This window comes from Macaca thibetana, chromosome 11 (genome assembly GCF_024542745.1).
Source record: "Macaca thibetana thibetana isolate TM-01 chromosome 11, ASM2454274v1, whole genome shotgun sequence".
NCBI classification, from domain to species: domain Eukaryota; kingdom Metazoa; phylum Chordata; class Mammalia; order Primates; family Cercopithecidae; genus Macaca; species Macaca thibetana.
The window spans coordinates 25,628,677-25,646,995 of record NC_065588.1 but is presented as its reverse complement, the minus strand read 5'-3'; the positions used below and the strand labels follow the sequence as shown (position 1 = coordinate 25,646,995).

Sequence of the window (18,319 nt, the reverse complement as noted above, 5' to 3'; positions counted from 1 at the left end):
TCTACCATTCTGTACTCATTTACAGTCTGGCTGCCCCTCATCTATATTTCATTTTGTTTCTGATATTTTAAAAAAATCTTTGATGTGGGTTATATAGGGTTTTTTTCTCCTGCCATTATGGTCATATTCCCTATGTTTCATTTTTTGTATGACAAGTATAAAATTTCCCAAGAAACCTCCTAAGTTTACACTGACCTTTAGGATGACCAAAACCCACATACTGAAAATGTAAATACAAATTTTAGATCTGGGAAGAAAAGATTTTCTGTCATTCATCATTATATCATCATGGCATATGTTCTATATTTGGGTTAAACTTTGGCCCCTTGCAATGGGGCAAAAAAATGAAATACAGTGGCTTCCCCTTACAGTATGGGAGCTGAATTGGGATGTAGTCTTCTCCTTCCATTACTGTAGATTCCACTTCTCTAGATAGATGTCTAGGTTCACTGAGATTTGTTGCACTTGGTTCATTGCCATCTTTTGTTCTAGACAAAATAACAACTGGGACCAAAGTTAATGTGTCTTCTTTTCTCTTGAAATAGCAAGGCCTTTATTTCTCGAGATGACCTGTTAAGAAAGATGCTGTATATTATCCTTTCCCAAAGGAATTTAAGGATTAAGGAAGTACTCAACTGAGAATGAATTAATGTAATTCCAAATGTTTCTTTTTTTCTCAACAAAATACTTTGAGGAATCTTCTTTAAGAACGATGATTTCATTCCTTTATATCTTTCACCTTGTTTTGGTTTTGCTAAAGATGTAACATTCAAACTCTAGATTGTCTTAATCCTTTGAGGATTTTGGACCGAGAGTCACATTAACCAAAACTCTGTACTGTAATAATAGCTATCATTTATTAGCAGATAAATATTAAATATTATGCTAGACACCTACATGATCTCCAGCTCTCTTATCTCCTTACACAATGGAGTGATATCTTTATTTTATGTTCAGGAAAATGGAAACATGGAAAATTTACATCACTTGGCTTAGTAAATGGCAGAACTAAAATATAATGACAAGTCTGTCTAAATGCAAGATTCATTGTTCTTTCCACTTCATCACGATGCATCTTTGTAGTATAACTCTCTTTGCGGATGTATTATTAGATTTGTCCAGAATGGCTCTTTATGTTTAAAATTATGAAACCTATTTTGTATTTGAATCAAAGTAGTGAGGATTTAAAAGAGCAAACTTCTAATAGGACACTAGAATCTGATTAAGCATTACTTTATCTTTCTAATAAAGTATTTTAATTAAATAGAGGAAGTTTATGTCTTTACCTGACAAAAGTACTAACCATTGTAGGAAAGGATTCACATGAAGTTTTAATTTATGGGTGGCCATTTGGAAATTTTAGCATACATGAAGTAGAATAAGGCTATATTTATATGTAACATATCTAAATTTGACAGAATCAAATGTTTTTCCTGTTTAAAAATTGATGATGCTTCTAGTACAACTAAATAATCAGTTAAATAGTCATTATACTAATGATATAATTTATTGTTTAAGATAACTGAAATAATCTCTAGGAATTGAAGATGTCACTATAAATATCCACTTACTGATTACTTTATGGATTTTTGTTTAAGGCTTCTAACTATTCTTATTAACTGTGATAGTGATATTAAAATGTAAAAATATAATTTTGTAGAAGCAGAGAATAAAGATAATGGCTTTGGGTCCTTTTAATGTCATTTTATTTACTTCTCTCCTGGTTACTTATTTCTTTGGTTTATTTGAAAGATGCCGGCCCCTTCTTGGTTCCAAAGAAACAGGATGAATCACCCATGATTGGGGATGGAGAAGATTATTTCCTTTCTCTGTTTGGTGATTCAAAGAAACTTATAGCACACTCAAAGCACACTCAGAAAACTTTAAAATACTTTTCTATGATTCTTGAAGAAGTTGGCCAATTTACCGCCAGGTACGTATTTTATTTGAACTACTTAATTTCTTCTGTCAGGGTAGGACCAATAAGTCAGCAGAAAATAAAGTTCTAATCTGTAGTTATATGCATTATTTTATCTAAACAATACTCAGTTCATTGAAATGTAACTGTTTCATCTTCTGAGCAATTAAAATAAATTGATAAAATGGTCTAAAGAACCAAACAAAAAATGTGAATTCTTCAAAGATGCCAGAGTAAACAGTGCTAAGTAATCTTTACTAATAGGGTCAACTCAATTATTCAAGACACTTTTTTATTGTTGTCAAATTATTTAGATGGATCTAATATATATATTTTCTTCTAGTAGCTCTTGAGTTCAAGGCAGAAGGAGAAAGATAAATTTTTACTTCATTGATCCATTTTTATGACTGTTAGTATCTATGCAAAAAGAAATTGATCAAGAAGAAAGTTGATATTAGGACTAAAATAAAAGAGTTATGATCTATTCATTTATATTAATATAACACTGCCTTATTTATTACGTGAACAATATGAATTTGAAATGCTAGTAATAAGCATATGTTGATAGAAGTCATTAGACGGCTAAAAGATATCAGAGTTGAGGGTCAGATATGAAGGAAATTTTCTCTCCCTTTATGCCATGTTTCCTAAAATCAATCACCCATGCCCTATTACAATTTAACAGTGGAGAATACCTAAGCATTTGCTCTACTATCTAAAAACACCTCATCAGATCCTTCATTCAGTACCTACTATGTTAAAATTATGGGCAGTTTAGGACAAAATAAAATGTTTAAAGCTTCTGTTAAAATGCAATCCTATTAAAAATGGTGGTGTAGAAGCAAGCTGTTTTCAGTCCCTATCCAGCCACCCCAGAAAACAAAAACAAATATACAGTGCCAAGATTATCATTATCATCAGCAGTACCTCAGAACTCAAATATGAGGATGAGAGAATTCCTGAGGCCACAGAGAAGTGAAAAACACTCATATAATAATTAAGCTCTCCAGAGGTCAAGGACAAAGAGAAGAGCCTAAAAGCTGCAAGAGAAAAGAATATGTCTAGCAACAGACTTCTCAGTGGAAACCAGGTAGGTCAGGAGGGAATGAGACAATGTTTTTAATGTGTTAAAACCGTGCTATCCAAGAATAGTGTATCCAACCAAGCCATATTTCAAATATGAAGAGATAAAATCTTTCCCAAACAAAAGCTAAAAGAATTCACCACCACCAGGCCTAGCTTATAAGAAATGCTAACGAGAGTTCTTCAATCTGAAAGAAAAAAACACTAATGTTCAAAAAGAAAACACTTGAAAGTATAAAATCTCTGGTAAAATTAAGCACATGGAAAAACCCAGAATTGTAATTGTGGTATACAATCCACTCATTACTCTAGTGTGAATCCCAAAAGACAAATCTATCAAAAACAGTAATAGCTATAGCAATCTGCTAAAAGATAGGCAGTATAAAAATATGTAAATGGAGAAAAGTAACAGTCAAAATATAGAAGGATGGCATTCTAATCTAGAGATTTTTTGTTTCTATTCTTTCTATTCTTTCCTTCGTGCTTTAAGTGTTCATCTCTTTAACTTGTCATAGCTGTAAGATGTTTTTTGTAAACCTCGTGTAACCACAATGCAAAAACCTATAATAGATTCACAAAAAATAAAAAGCAATGAGTTAAAATATACTACCAAAGAAAATTACTTAACCACAAAAGAATATAGTAATAAAGGACAAAAGGAAGAGACGAGTTATAAAACAACCCCAAAACAAGAAATAAGTTCTTCTTATCAATAATAATACTGAATGTAAATGGACTCGATTCTCAAATTAAAAGGCATAGAGTGGCTTAGGGATAAGGAAACAAAATCCAGCTGTATGCTGCCTACAAGAAGCCCACTTCACCTACAAAGCACACAGACTGAAAGTGAAGGGATGGAAAAACATATTCCATTCAACTGGAAACAAAAAAAAGAGTAGGCGTAGCTATACTCATATCAGATAAAATAGACTACAAATCAATGACTATAAAAAGAGACAAATAAGGTCACTATATAATGATAAAGGGGTCAATTCAGCAAGAAGGTATAATAATTATAAATATCTGTGCACCCAACACCAAAGCTCCCAAGTATATAAAGCAAACATGAATAGATTTAAACAGAGATATAGACTGCAGTACAGTAGTAGGGCACTTTAACATCGTATTTTCAGTAATGGACAGATGAACCAGACAAATCACAAAGAAACGTCAGAGTTAAATTGCACACTAGACCAATTAGGCCTGACATGTGCAGAACATTTCACCCAATTGCCTCAGAATATACATTCTTTCATCAGCACATGGAACATTTTCCTGAATAGACTCTCTCTTAAGCCACAAAACAAATATCAAAAAAGTAAAAATTACGTCATGTACTTTTGTGACCACATTCAAGTAATTATGTCAAGTACTTTTGTGACTAGAAATCAATAAGAGGAACCTAGGAAAATACACAAACACATGGAAATTAAGAAACATGCTTCAGAGCAACCGATGGATCAGTGAGGAAATTGAGAAGAAAACTTAAAAATGTCTTGAAACAAATGGAAATGGAAACACAACGTATCAAAATCTCTGGGATACAAAAAAAAGCAGTACTAAAAGGGAAGTTTATAGCAATAAATACCTGTATTGAAAAAGTAGAAAAGCTTCAAGTAAACAATCTAACAATGCATCTCAAGGAACTAGGAAAGCAAGAAAAAAACAAACTGAAAATTAGTAGAAGAAAACAAACAATAAAGATCAGAGAAAAATAAATGAAATTGAGACTAAAAAAAAATAGATCAACAAACAAAAAGTTGGTTTTTTCCATGATGTTGAATCGTATCAAATACTTTTTACATATCTAGTGAGATGATCATATAGTTTTCCTTTTTTAATGTTAAACACCCCTGTACTTTTACAATAAACATTTGGTCATGTTTATGTTTTAATATACTGTTTGAATTCCATTTGTTAAAATAATGTTTCAAATTTTTGCCTCAATGTTTGTAAAGATTATTGGTCTGTAGTTTTCTTTTCCTGTAATGTCCTTGTCTCTTTTGGTATCAGGGTATGTCCACTCTTTATGAAATGAGATGGGATATAGTTTCTTCTTTATCCTTTTCTAGAAGAGATTGTGTAGAAGTAATTTTTTTTCATAAATGTCTTATAGAACTTATTGGCGAAGCCGTCTGGGCCTAGAATTTCTTTGTGGTAAAGTTTTAAAACTATAAATTGTTTTAAAATAGATATTAGGTTATTTTAATTATTTCTTCTTGAATAAGCTTGGGTAGTTTGTGTCTTTCAAGAATTTGTCCATTTTTATCTAAGTTGTCAATTTCTTTTGCATAATGTCATTTATAATATTCTCTTATTATCCTGTATAGTCTTTATACAGGATAATCTTTATAACTGTAGAATCTTTATTGGTATCACCTTTCTCATTTCTCATATGGTCATCTGTGTCTTCTCTTTTCCCTGATCAGTATCACTGGAGATTTAGTTTTATTGAGCTCAAAGAATATGTGTTTGGTTATATTTGTTTCCCCTATTTTTTGTTTTTTATTTAATTGATTTTCATTTTGGGCTACATTCCCTTTCTTCTACTTTGGGCTTTATTTGATTTTTTTTCTCCCCTAATTTTTTAAGGTGAAATTTGAGGTCATTGATTTGACACCTTCTTCTCTTCTGATACTACAGGTATTTGGTATTACAAATTTTCCTCTAGGTACAGCTTAGTGGCATCCCACAAATTTTAATATGTTGTATTTTTATTTTCATTCAGTTCAAAATACTTTCTAATTTTCATTTTCTTTTTGATCCTTGGGTAATTGAAAAGTGTGTTATTTAGTTTCAAAGTGTTTTACAGATTTTTCAGTTCCAGTGGTTTTCCAGGTATCTTCTTGTTATTGATTTCTAATTAAATTCCATTGTGGTCAAAGAACTTACTTTGTATAACTTGAATCCTTTTATATTTACTGAGACTTATTTTATAGCCAGGATATTAATTATTCTGGTAAATGTTCTAGGTGCACTTGAAAAGAATATATGTTCTGCTGTTGTCTAGTAGAGTGTTTCACGTCAACCATGTCATGTTGGTTGATAGTGTTGTCTACTGTGTTTTTGCTGATTTTTTGACTACTTGTATCAATTACTGAGAGAGAGGTATTAGTATCTACTAAAGTTGTGGATTTGTTGATTTCTCCCTTGCAATTCAATCACTTTTGTTTCATGTATTCTAAAGCTTTGTTATTAGATGTAGAAACGGAAACATTTAGGAATGTTATATTCTTCTGATGAATTGATCCTTGTATCATTATGAAATGACTTTCTTTATCCTGGCAATATTCTTTGTTCCGAAATATATTTTGTCTGATGTTAAGATAGCCACAGGAGCCTTCTTTTTACTGGTGTTAGCATGGTATATATTTTTCCATACTTTAACTTTTGAACTATTTGTGTCTTTATATTTAGAGTGCATGTCTTGTAGGTAGCATATAGTTGAGACTTGCCCTTTTAGCCAATCTGAAAAATGTCTTTTCATTGGGGCATTTAAACTATTTACATTTAAGGTTATCATTACTGTGATTAGGTTAAGTCTACCATCTTGTTATTTGTTTTCTCTTTGTCACAGTTTTTCTCATTTCTTCAATATTTTCAAGATCTTGCTCTACTACCTTTTGTCTAAGTTGTTTCTAATAAATTTTCTGTCATTCTTATATTTGCTCCTCTGCACAAATATGTCTCTTTTTTCCCCCTCATTCTGCTTTTAAGATGTTCTCATTATCATTGTTTTTGGGAGATTTGATTATGATGTGCCTGGTGTAAATTTCTTCACATTTCCTATGCTTGGGGTTGTTACACTTTTTTGATTAGCATATTTATAGATTTTGAATTTTAAAATTCAAAGTGGAAAATTTTTTTACCATTATTTCTTCAATATATTTTGCCCCCGCTTCCTCTCTCCTTTTAAGGGACTCCAATTTCACATATATTAGGCCACTTGAAGTTGTACCATAGTTTACTAATGCTCTGTTATTTTTTATCTTTCTATGTACTTTTTCCTCTGATCGTTTCTTTTTGGATAGTATCTATCATTATGTTTTCCTATTCACTGGTCTTTTCACCTACAATGACTACTATTATGTTAATCCTATCCTGTGTATTTTTAAATCTCAGTCATGTCTCTACATTTTCAACGTACAAACACAGTTATAAGGATGTTTCCTTTTCTACTGTTTCTAACATCTGTGTCAGTTCTGCATCATTTTTGATTGATTTTTCTCCTTGTTATGGGTTGTATTTTTCAATTTATTTGCATGCCTGGTAATTTTTTATTGTATGCCAGAAATTGTGGATTTTACCTTGTTTGGGGGCTAGAATATTTTTGTATTTCTATGAATTTTCATTTCTTGAGTTTTTTTCTGGGATCCACTTAAGTTACTTGGAAATAGTTTAAGGCTTTAAGGACTAGCTTTTATAGCTTGTTAGGTGGAAACAAAGCAATATCTTCACTTTGTTATTATTCTCCACTACTGAGGCAAAAGTCTCCTTAGTACTGTATGCAAGGTCCCATTAATTGTGAGGTTTTTCAGTCTGGATGGTGGGAACTTCCTTACACTGTGAGAGCTTCAAGTACTGTTCCTTCTAATCTTTTCAAAATGGTCTTTTTCTACAGCCTTGGGGCATTTACTCAAATACATGTGCTGATCAATCTTCTGCTAAATACTCAAAGGGGACCGTGTGAAAATCGCCAGTGCTCTTTTTGCAGCTTCCCGTGTTTGATACTCCACTTGTGACCTCCAGCCACCTTGGTCTCTCCAGGCTCTCAGCTCCATCTCCTCAAGTCAGAGAGGATGCACCTTCCATGATGCAGCCTGGAAATTTTCTCGAGAAATAATCTGGGAAAAATTTAAGTCTCACTACCTTTCTCTTCTGTCTCTCAAGTATCACTATTCTTTGTTGACCAGTATCAAATATCTTCAAAAATACTGTTTCATATATTTTTCCAGATTTTTAGTTGTTTCAGATGGAAGGTCAAAGTCATTTCTTGTAGCTTCATCTAGGCTGGAAACAGAAGCTGATTCTCAATTCGGTTGTTTTCAATCAAAGCTGTTGTTTCTTTCCTACTACCACCCACTATCTGTAGGGATTTGTTTAATATCTGCCAGCAGAAGAAGAAAAAAAGGAGTTGTAGGCAAACAGGAAACAAAGTAGAGACATTATTAGGATTTTCACTAGTTACACATGCTCTCTGACCCTATATCCAAGACCTTACCTTGGCTTCAAGTTTACTTCTAAATGTCTCAGGTGTGATCAAAGTATATTAAGAAGGCTAACTTCTCATTCATCTTCCATCTCAACCCCCAAGAAATTCTGCATCCTACATGTCTATAGTCAAAATGATAGTAAGCTCTGAATTCAGATGGGCCTCACTGAGATGGTGATAAACACACGAATGGTTCTGGTTTAAAACAATTTTGAGGCTGCAAATATCCTCATCTTCCCATAGGATTCTTATTCAGACTAATCCCCATTTATTTTTCCCTTGGATGATTTAGAACCTTGTAGTAGTGATGTACAAATTTACATCTCCATTACATTAAGGATCTACCATCAAAACTTGTAGGCATCAGGGTTCTTATAGTCCCAATGAACTGAATTAAGTTCCCTGAGTCTTTCTAAGTTTGTCCTTTAAAACTTTAAGGACTCTTAAATGCTGTATCCCCTAATCAGCCCATATGCCCCCAACTAAAAACACCTATATGGGAAATGTTAGGTATATACAGGTTGGAAGAACTGGAACTTCAAAGATAATTTTAGCAAACTGCAGAATATCAGAAACTTAAAAGCAGACAAATAGCATGGAGCTATCAAGGAGAGCCCAACAAATAGGTAAATTAGTGCTTAAATAATGGAAAGTAATTTTGTTTAAAAAGTGACCCAGCCATGTTTCTCCCCAATCTCTTTATAAATAAACACTGTGCAAAGGCTACTGATGGTGATTGCAACATCACTCTCCACTCTCAGCCAATCACAAATTATATGTAGAGGTCTCAAGTCACTTTCCTACTAAAGGTAAATGGGAAGGCTGGCAAGGAAGAGAAAAAGATAACTACTAAAGATTGTGTGACAGCAGATTAACAGCCTGCCTCTGGGAATTTCCATGCATTGATCTTATATCAAAAAGGAGGCAAATAAAGGGCTCTGATATGGACAATGTTGTTTTTTCCTTCAGACAAGAACATTTATTCTATGTATTCTATGTATATGCATAAAATAAAAATTTAAGGTTAATGAATAAGCACTTTGCTTGTATGATGAAGGATTTTTGAAAAGCAACTGTAAATATCCAGCTATATGTATAATAACAAAGGAATAGCTGAGCTATTCCAGGGTCTTACCTGTTTAAAAACAAAAGTCAAATTAGTGCTCATCTTCCCAGGCAGAAAAAGCAAGTCTGAAAAACAAAAGGATGCTCTCTCAAAAAATAAAAGCAACCTGCAGAGAATTTAGTAACAGTAAGATGAGGATGACACAATGGTGTTCCAGGGATGTCAAAGAGTAAAATGTTACACCCAAAATTTGGCAAGAACCATAATGATAATGCAAAAGAAAAAGAAGAAGAAATTTTGACGTAAATTGTTCAAAAGTGAGCCTCTATACAAAAGGCATTCTCATACAATGCAGGTGAGACCAGTATTTTGAAGGGAATTTGATAGTGTATATCGAGAGATTTCATAGAAGGTTACACCCATTATTTTCATAATTCCTCCTCTGAGACACAAAATCCAGAGTGATAGCCTGACATTTAGATCCACTTTTCTCCTGAAAACAGTGGCCAATTTTGACAGCCGTAACTAACAGGCTGAGAAGTTAGAAGTTGTTCTCAAGATTCATAGGACTGGGTGAATAAAAGTTGGCATTTAGGGCCTATAAAAAACAATGGAGGGTCACTTGAGGCTTTCAGTTGGAAATTCAAGGAAAGACGAAGAGTAAGTCTATATGCAAAACAGACCAGTACAGTGTCAAATTATTTCACATTTAATTTAAAGTGATTTGTTCCCAACTTAGATGCCTACCAGAAGCAAAAGTAAATCTTGAGTGAAAAAATATTATACAGAACCTTAAATTATCTCTGCAGTTTTTTCTCTGTAATACTAGGCACTAAACAAAAACCAAACAAACAAAAAAAACATATACAAAAGATAAGAGTTGACCAAACACCAAGATTAAAAATGGACACCAGAAACAGGCCTAGAAGGTCCAGACATTGTAGTCATCTGACCAGGATTTCAAACTAGCAATGACTAAAATATTCAAGTAATTAAATGACAAGATAAAAAATTTAACATAAACCTGGGAACTAAAAGGATCATAAACAAGTTCTTGAAGTAAAAAAAAAAAAAAAATCCAATAACGGAAATTATTATTTCAGTAGGTGGGTTTAAAATTACACTTAATATAACAGAAGAGAAAATTGCTGAACTGGAATATTCTCAGAAGTAAATATCTAGACTGAATCACAGATAGCAAGGTTATAAACAAGCATAAGAGACAAATAAGGCAATATTTTGTTTTAATCTACTTCTAATTAAAGGCACTGAAGGAGAAGAAAGATTGAGGTAGAATGGTATTGATGGAAATACAGGAGAGAATTTTCCCAGACTAATGAAAGACATCAAGCCAAATATTCAAGAAGTACTACCAACGTCCAACAGGATAAAAGACAGAAAACAAGCCAGCAAACAAACCTAGATACATTGTTTAAAAAAAAAAATTTTAAAAAAAACTTTTTAAAACAGAAGATGCAAAAAAAAGTCTTAAAGTCAACCAGAGAAAAAGGGCATTTGCCCTCAAAGAAATAACCAAAATATTGGCTAGCAGTTGGTTTATCAACAGAAAAATAGAATAACGAGACACTAGACTAAATATCCAATGAGGACATTGGAACTGAAACTGTAGGCCAACTGGGCAACATTTCTGACAAACTGACTCTAAAATCACAAGAAATATATATTAGTGTTCTATTGCTGCCATAATAAATTATCACCAACTTAGTGACTTAAAATAACATGAATAGCACCCACTTATTAACACATAGTTCCCTAGGTCATAAGTCTGGGTTGTCTCAGCTGATTTCTTAGAGTTTTACAAGGTCAAAATAAAGATGTCAAACCGGCTCTTATCTGGACACTGAAATAAATCTGCTTCCAAGCTCTTTGAGGTTGTTGGCCAAATTCAATTCTTTGCAGTGATAGTACTTCCTTACTAACTGTCAGCATGCAGTCACCCTTAGCTTCAAAAGGCTTCTCCCCAGTCCTTGCAGATGAGAACCAGCAACGGTGCATCAAATCCTTCTTGTATTTGGAGTCTCTCTGACTTCCCTCCCACTGCAGCTCTCTTCTGCTTCCAGCTGGAGTAAATTCTCTAATTTTAAGGGTTCATTGATTAGATTAATTCCACCTAAATAACCTAGGCTAATCTCCCTATGTTAACATCCATAGCTTTAGTTATATCTGCAAAGTTCTTTTTGCCATCTAACATAACATACCTACAGGATCCAGAGATTAGAGATAGACATCTTTGGGCAGCTATTTTGCTTACCACAAAGGGTTAAAGTCTAAAAAGAGTTAACACAATATTGGAAAAGAAAATGAGAGGGGACTTGTCCAAACAAAATCAAGACTTCGTCTAAAACAATACAAATTAAACCCATTTGGCATAGACACAGGATGAACAGCTAGATCAACGGAACAGCTAGGAAGTCTTATAATATTCAGAAACTTGCTGTTTGACTAAGCTGACGTTACAAATCAGCAGGGAGATGATGGACAATCTAATAAACCCAAGTAGGAAAATTAGCTCCTTATATGAAATACACTCTCACACACATATATACAGACAAATAAAGCTGTTCAAAGCAAATTATTGAAACATTTAAAAGAAAATATGACATAAGAGCAGGGAAAGTTTTCTTATATAGGACACAAAAAGCAGAAACTACAAAGAAAAAGATTGATAAATTTTATTACAGTAAAAATTTTAGAAATATAAACTGTACCATAAGAAACATTACAGATGAAGCATTTTTAAAGTCTCTTCTTGCAGAAAATATGTGCATATAATTAAATACTATGCTATGAATACCACAAATCAATTATAAAAATGTAAATTCAGAAAAGTGAATGAAATGATATGAACAGGTAATTCATTGAAGGAGGAAACTGAGTGGCCAATAAGCAGCTTGTGTAACTGCACTATAATCAGAGAAAAACAAATTTAAATGCAATGAGATTCCATTTTGTACCTATGATAGGAAAAAAAATAAGAAGGCTGAAAATTTGAAGTGTTTATAAGGATATGAGAAACAAGAAGAGGAAATAGTATGTGTGTGCATGGTGAGTGAAGCCTACAGCAGCATGAATTATGCTCTTGCAAGGAATTCTTTATGGTTGCAGTTTAAGCATAAGGTAGGAAGTAAGGAAAAGGGGGTTAAAGAAGCTGACAGATAAGGTAGGGCTTTGTTTGAGTGCTGTGATGTTTGTGTTTTCTATAGAAGGAAATGGTAAGATATTGAAGGATTTCCAGGAGGGAAGCAGAAATAGGTTTGGATTGTACAAAGATTGCTCTGGAAGCAAAGTGGAGAATGTTTAGAAGGGGGTAAGCCTGAAGACAATAGTTAGGATGTTGATCCAATGTCTCACGGAGATGACGAGAACGTGATAAAGGCAGCAGTCACAGGGATGGAGAGAAGATGTAAACAGATGCCACTAAAGAGGAAGAATCAGCAGAACCCGGTCACGAATAAGGAATGAAGGATAAGAAACTAGGACAGTAATGGAAGTTTCAGGCTTGGCCAACAGGGTAAATGATGTAATTCACTGGAATAGTTTTCTAGTTGGGAGAGTAAATTTACAACAGGCCAACGTGTTGGGTTCAGAGGTACCTTTTGGGACCTTGTGGTCAGTTGTTTCTGTGGATCTAAAGCTCAGTAGGAAGGTCTAGGCAAGAGATTTAGTTTTAGTAGTCATGAGTGTATTAATGGTTAGTAAACACTGTTCATGGATAACATCACCTATAAGGATAAATGGGGGAAATAAAAGAGGGCTAAGAACAGAATCCCAGGGATCAACATCTGGGAGATACGTGAAGGGCCTGGGTGAAATCTGGAAAAGGGGCTGAAAAGTAACAAGACTCTTAGAGGCAAAACAGTCGACTTCAAGAAACAAAGACAACAGTTTCCAAAAAGAGGGCATGTCCGGCAGAGGCCAATACTGAGGAGACATGAAGATATAGACTAACAGTTGCCACTCAATTTACTGATTGTGAAGGGCACTGGTCATCTGGGTCTTTGGCAGTGGTAGGTGGTTGTGAAGTAAATAAGAGGTGATTAATTAGTGACATAGCCTTTTCCAAAAGCTAGGTTGTGATGGCAGTAGGAATTGTAAGCTGGAGAAGGATTTTTCTCTTTTTTCTTTGTTAAGGTGGTAGCCCCTCAAGGATATATACCTATTTGGGGGAAATAGGTAGTCCAGAGGGATAAGTTGGTGTTAAAGGAGAAAGGAAGGACAATGAAGGGACTGAGTTGCTGAAGCATCAGGAGGAGTTGGTGATTAGAGGGCTTCACTGCAGATGGGAGAGTGGGCCTCTTCCACGGAAATGGGGTGGGCTACAGAGAAAAAGTGGGCTCGGCTATAGGAGAGCCTGTTTCTAAGTAGGAAGCAGGGAAATGCACTAGTTTCTCTGATTGTCATGTTTTCTTAGTGAGATAATTTTCCAAGAGTGAGAATAGAGATATGGGGCAGGGATCTGAACATTGTTGAAGGATAGCAGAAGTTGCTGACTTGGTTCATGAAGATGACAACTTGCTGTCAATCAGCAAGGGCCCAGGTGTAGTTGGAGACCACTAAGATTTTGGTAGCAGCTATCTTTGTGTGTGCGTTTTCTAGCAGAGTTCAACCACCATGGTGTGTACAGAATTTAAACAACCTGAATGGTTAGGTCAAACTTATTTGAGATTTTACTTGTTGAGTGACACAGAAGGACAAGGGTTAACATTTATTGAGTGACCTCGGAAATGGGAATTAATGTCTCTAAACCTCAGTTTCTCTATCTATAAAATAGGGCTAAAAATACTACCTGTCTGAGTTGTTTTAAGAATTAAATGAGATAATACAGTGTTCCTCACATTTTTTTAATGTGACCTTCAATAAGAAATATGTAGAAGTATTTCAGTGAGAAATATGTATGTTATTGTGAAAATTATATGAGTTATCATGAGTCCATAAGGCCTTCAACAAAATACTTGGGGAATTATGTATTTCCAAATTCAGAATTTTGACAATTTTAGGAAAGGAAATTTTAGAACACATATTATGTAAACACCCTGTCAGGGATTACAGAAGTATCAAAAATCTAACATTAATCTTTTCACATAAAAATATATAAATATTCACACAAACCATGAACAAAGACTGTAAATAGCCTCACCTCCGTTTTGGACCAGGCATTTCTTCAAACCTGTTTTGAAAAAATTTTTTTTTGGTTTTTCAGAGCTTTTTGGATTTTGGAACTGTGGATGAGAAATTGTGGAGAATTATATAGAGAGATAGATAAATAAATAGAAACATAGACGTAGATATACATATAGAGATATTAGATAGTGTTTTTAGGTGCCTGATGTATAAGTAGTATTGTTATTATTATTGGTACGGATGTATCTTATTTTTAAGATGGGAGTCCTCGCTTACCAAAGTGATTTTTGACCTACTAATAAGTTGTGACTCACAATCTGAAAAACGATGATATATAATGATATGTAAATGATTAGCCTGGTCCCTGGATCATACATAGTAAGCTCTCAAGGCAAGTGAAAAGGTGAAAAATACCATCTTATGTTTATTTAAAGTTTTTGCCTTTCAAAAATCTTTTAATCACAGTTGCTATTTATCTTCAGTCACTTTATCAGAAATAAAGTAAATGATTTGTCTCTTGATCTACTTTTGAGAGTTTCATGTCTCAGTGATTTTATCCTGAACAGTAGGAAATTTAAACTATTATAATTCACAACTTCCTGTGGCTTTTATACCTTGACACCTAAAATACTTTTTAGGTTTTCTTTATTTTAAGTGAAACGGATTATTTTATTGCACAGATAAAGAAATAGAACTAAAAACTCAAGCCATTTGTCTGAGGTTACAAAATATACTACTTCTATATAGAACTTGGCCAATAGAATATACAGTTTAAGAACAACTTTCAAGTACTTTATTATTCACTTCTTAAAGTGAGTCAAAAACACTCCTATCTGAAGGCACCTTACAATCTTTGTGTTTTATTTTCTAGTTCTCTTGGAGACATTGAAATAGCTGAAGTGAATGTCAAGGGTTTGTTCGTGAAGCTCATTAACTCTTCCCTTGACAAAGAAATGGCAATTGGAGATCATATTCTCCAGCAAAATGTGAATGGACAAACCATTTCTTTGTACCGATTCCTTCCAAACATTGTAATGCAGGCCAGTTCCACAGTAACAGTGAGTATAAGAGTATAAATACTGTACATTAGAATCGTACAGGACAAACTTGTTGACACTGTCAGTCTGTGGCTCAGCACTGTCTCGTTATCACTCTATCTGGATCTGTACATAAGACGTGATTTTGTTGTTGTTGGTTAATTACCGCACTTTGTCCATCTTCTGGATGTAAATTAATACCCACAGTTAAATTTCCACAGCTGTCTTCAATTTTGTGTACAATATCTTTTGTTTTTATAATTTAACTATTAAAATGAAATTCTTAATTTCCTGAAACCAAGTAAATATAAACCTGAAAAGACAAGCAAAGAGATTGCTTAGAGAACAGGTAATTAGCTGACATAGGAGGGTTCCTCTCTTTCTCGATTTTTCCTTTAATCCCTGTAGAGTAGCTATTTGGTGTTGCATAGCTTGACATTGTATATGATATAGTCATTACATTTTAAAACCTCATCTGTTCAGAAAGAATGTGTTGCAGTAACCCTATGGCATTTACAAAATTGTGTTCAACTCCAGTGGCATTTGTCATTAACAATTTTATTACAGGTGTGGGCAGCAGCATCTGAAGCAAAGCATCAACCTCCATCAGATTTTCTTTGGAAGGAACAAGACAAGTTTAGAACAAGTCCCGATTGTATAACAATCCTGTGCAAACCGAACGGTCAAGTTAGTTTCTGGTTCTTAACAATCGTTTTTTAAAAATATTGTGCTTATTGGGCATATCTGTATTTTTTATTCTTTTCATTTTATACTATGTGTCTAAGTGCATAAATGTCAGTAAAATTGACTTTATGCCTAAAAGATTATTTTATTGTCAGTTTCTTATAAATTTATAATTTTTTTTTAATTTCAATAGTTTTGGGGGAACGTGGTGTTTGGTTACATGAATAGCCATGTTGTCAAATGGGAGAGCACTCATTAGTTCTTAAGTGGTGGTATTCCATGGTATGTATATACCACATTTTCTTTATCCACTTGTTGCTTGATGGGCCTTTGGGCTAGTTTTTCATAGAATGGAGAGTTATCCTTATGTTTCCCATCCTCTTAGCTCACTCGATTATTCTTTTTATCCTTAAAGCTTGGATAGAACCATCACTAAATGCCACAACACATCAGGCAAGTCCACAGCATTCTCTTCCCAGTGTCAAAGGGCCCCAGAGTGTCTTACAATTTGGCAAAAATAATTTTGATATCTCATATTCCTAAGAAGCCTCTTCAACTTTCAAAGTCGAGGGAAGACTTTATTTATGATATTTAGCCTGAAGAGTGGGATAAGGAAGGTACTCGATACGGGTCTTTTCTATTTATTTTTTCATTTCTCAAATATTTATTGAGACCCTTCTCTATTTTAGAGCTATGCTAAGTACTGGGAATATAACAGATTAAGATATAGTATCTGCACTCAGGGAACTAATATTCTAATGAGAGAGCCTACAATATTAATTTGAAATGACTATACTTTACTCCTTATAAAATTAAGGGTATTAGCACTAGCTTTGTGTAATTTGTTCCCAGTATTTGACAATTTTATATTTTCACTCAACCTTTCTCTTGGTATAATATTGGCATAAATATATACCCATGGACACACCATTAAGGTTCAAAGGTATTCCTTTTTGCAACAACAAAAATGTTAATCCTTTTTCAAAATGATTTTTAGATCATTTTTGAATACCTGTGTTTTTTTCTTACCCTCAGTCTAACTTACTATGTCCTATAACTACTGACCCACAAAATATGTTAACCAGAACCTATCTCTGAGTTTCTTTTTTGCTGCATTATAATCTATGTTGAGATTGACTTTCCCTTTGAAATAGACTTGGCTAATTTCTTAAGAACCATTTACTGTCTTTCTGCGGGAACAGTTGTTAGATGAGGAGAGCACCCATTAGATATAACTTAGCAGCCTTCACCCACTCAGCTTTAGATCTCCTTGTGGGCTGGAACTGAATTTTATAATACTTCTCTGATGGGGAAAGTAAGGCTACACAATCTAAGTTATTTACTTATTTTCACTGATGGGGAAAATAAGGATACACAATGTGAATTATTTACTCAGCCTCATAAGAAATCATTACTAAAACCCAGTCTAGGATTAAGGCATTCTTATCTCAGAACTTTCATCATAGTTATCCACTCTGTAAGCCAGTTTGTGGTTTCTACTTTGTATGTGTGTTGCTCCAGGCACTGAGCGTTGAATCAGGCAGACCAGGTCCCTGAGCTCCTGGAATGCAGATTTTAATAAGTTTTCATTTCTTGCAACTGAATTAGGCTTTGTACTTAGACTGTTCCTTTTACCCAGTGATTTGAATGACTTTGCACATATAGAATCAGACCATTTCTGTGGGGTGATGTAAGCACAAGTAACTGTGCCTGCTAATGAAAGACTGAACCTGATTGATTGATCTGTATGGAAAATATTTAAATATATTTTGTATCTGTCAGGAATGGCACTAGGTGCTAGAAAAGGGAACATAAGTATTGCACACTTCTTGTCCTCAAGAAATTCACAGTCTACTAGTAGAAATTGATATGTAATAATAAATAATTGCAATACAGTGAAACAATGCTTTAATAAAGTACGGGCAGCCCGGGTCAGAAATATCAACTCTGTAAAGGAGAGCATAAGAAAAAGCATTCAGAGGAAGAGCCATGTGTTGTGAATCTGTAGTGGAGAGGAGTTTGCCCTCCTAACCTGAATCATGGCGATCTTGCCCCTTTTCACCTCTTGAACTCTCCTCTCTCCATGCTTCTCCATGCACTCTGCTCTAGCCACACTGGCCTTCTCGTACTACTTTTACCTTCCAGTGCTTGACTGCTCCTTCATGCCACAGAGCCTC

The 18,319-nt window shown here is 34.1% G+C and overlaps 1 protein-coding gene across 3 annotated transcripts in view; it reads left to right on the top strand.

The window, feature by feature from the left end:
* Positions 1-18,319, top strand: part of LMNTD1 (lamin tail domain containing 1) — a 55,025-nt gene that overhangs the window by 3,706 nt on the left and 33,000 nt on the right. For 2 of the 3 annotated variants that reach the window (XM_050746740.1, XM_050746739.1), the window contains exons 4-6: positions 1,753-1,933; positions 15,293-15,479; positions 16,026-16,145. In XM_050746740.1, coding sequence (XP_050602697.1) covers positions 1,753-1,933; positions 15,293-15,479; positions 16,026-16,145 — 488 coding nt within the window. The remainder of the gene's footprint in view (positions 1-1,752; positions 1,934-15,292; positions 15,480-16,025; positions 16,146-18,319) is intronic. The other variant, XM_050746741.1, reaches the window with a different exon arrangement.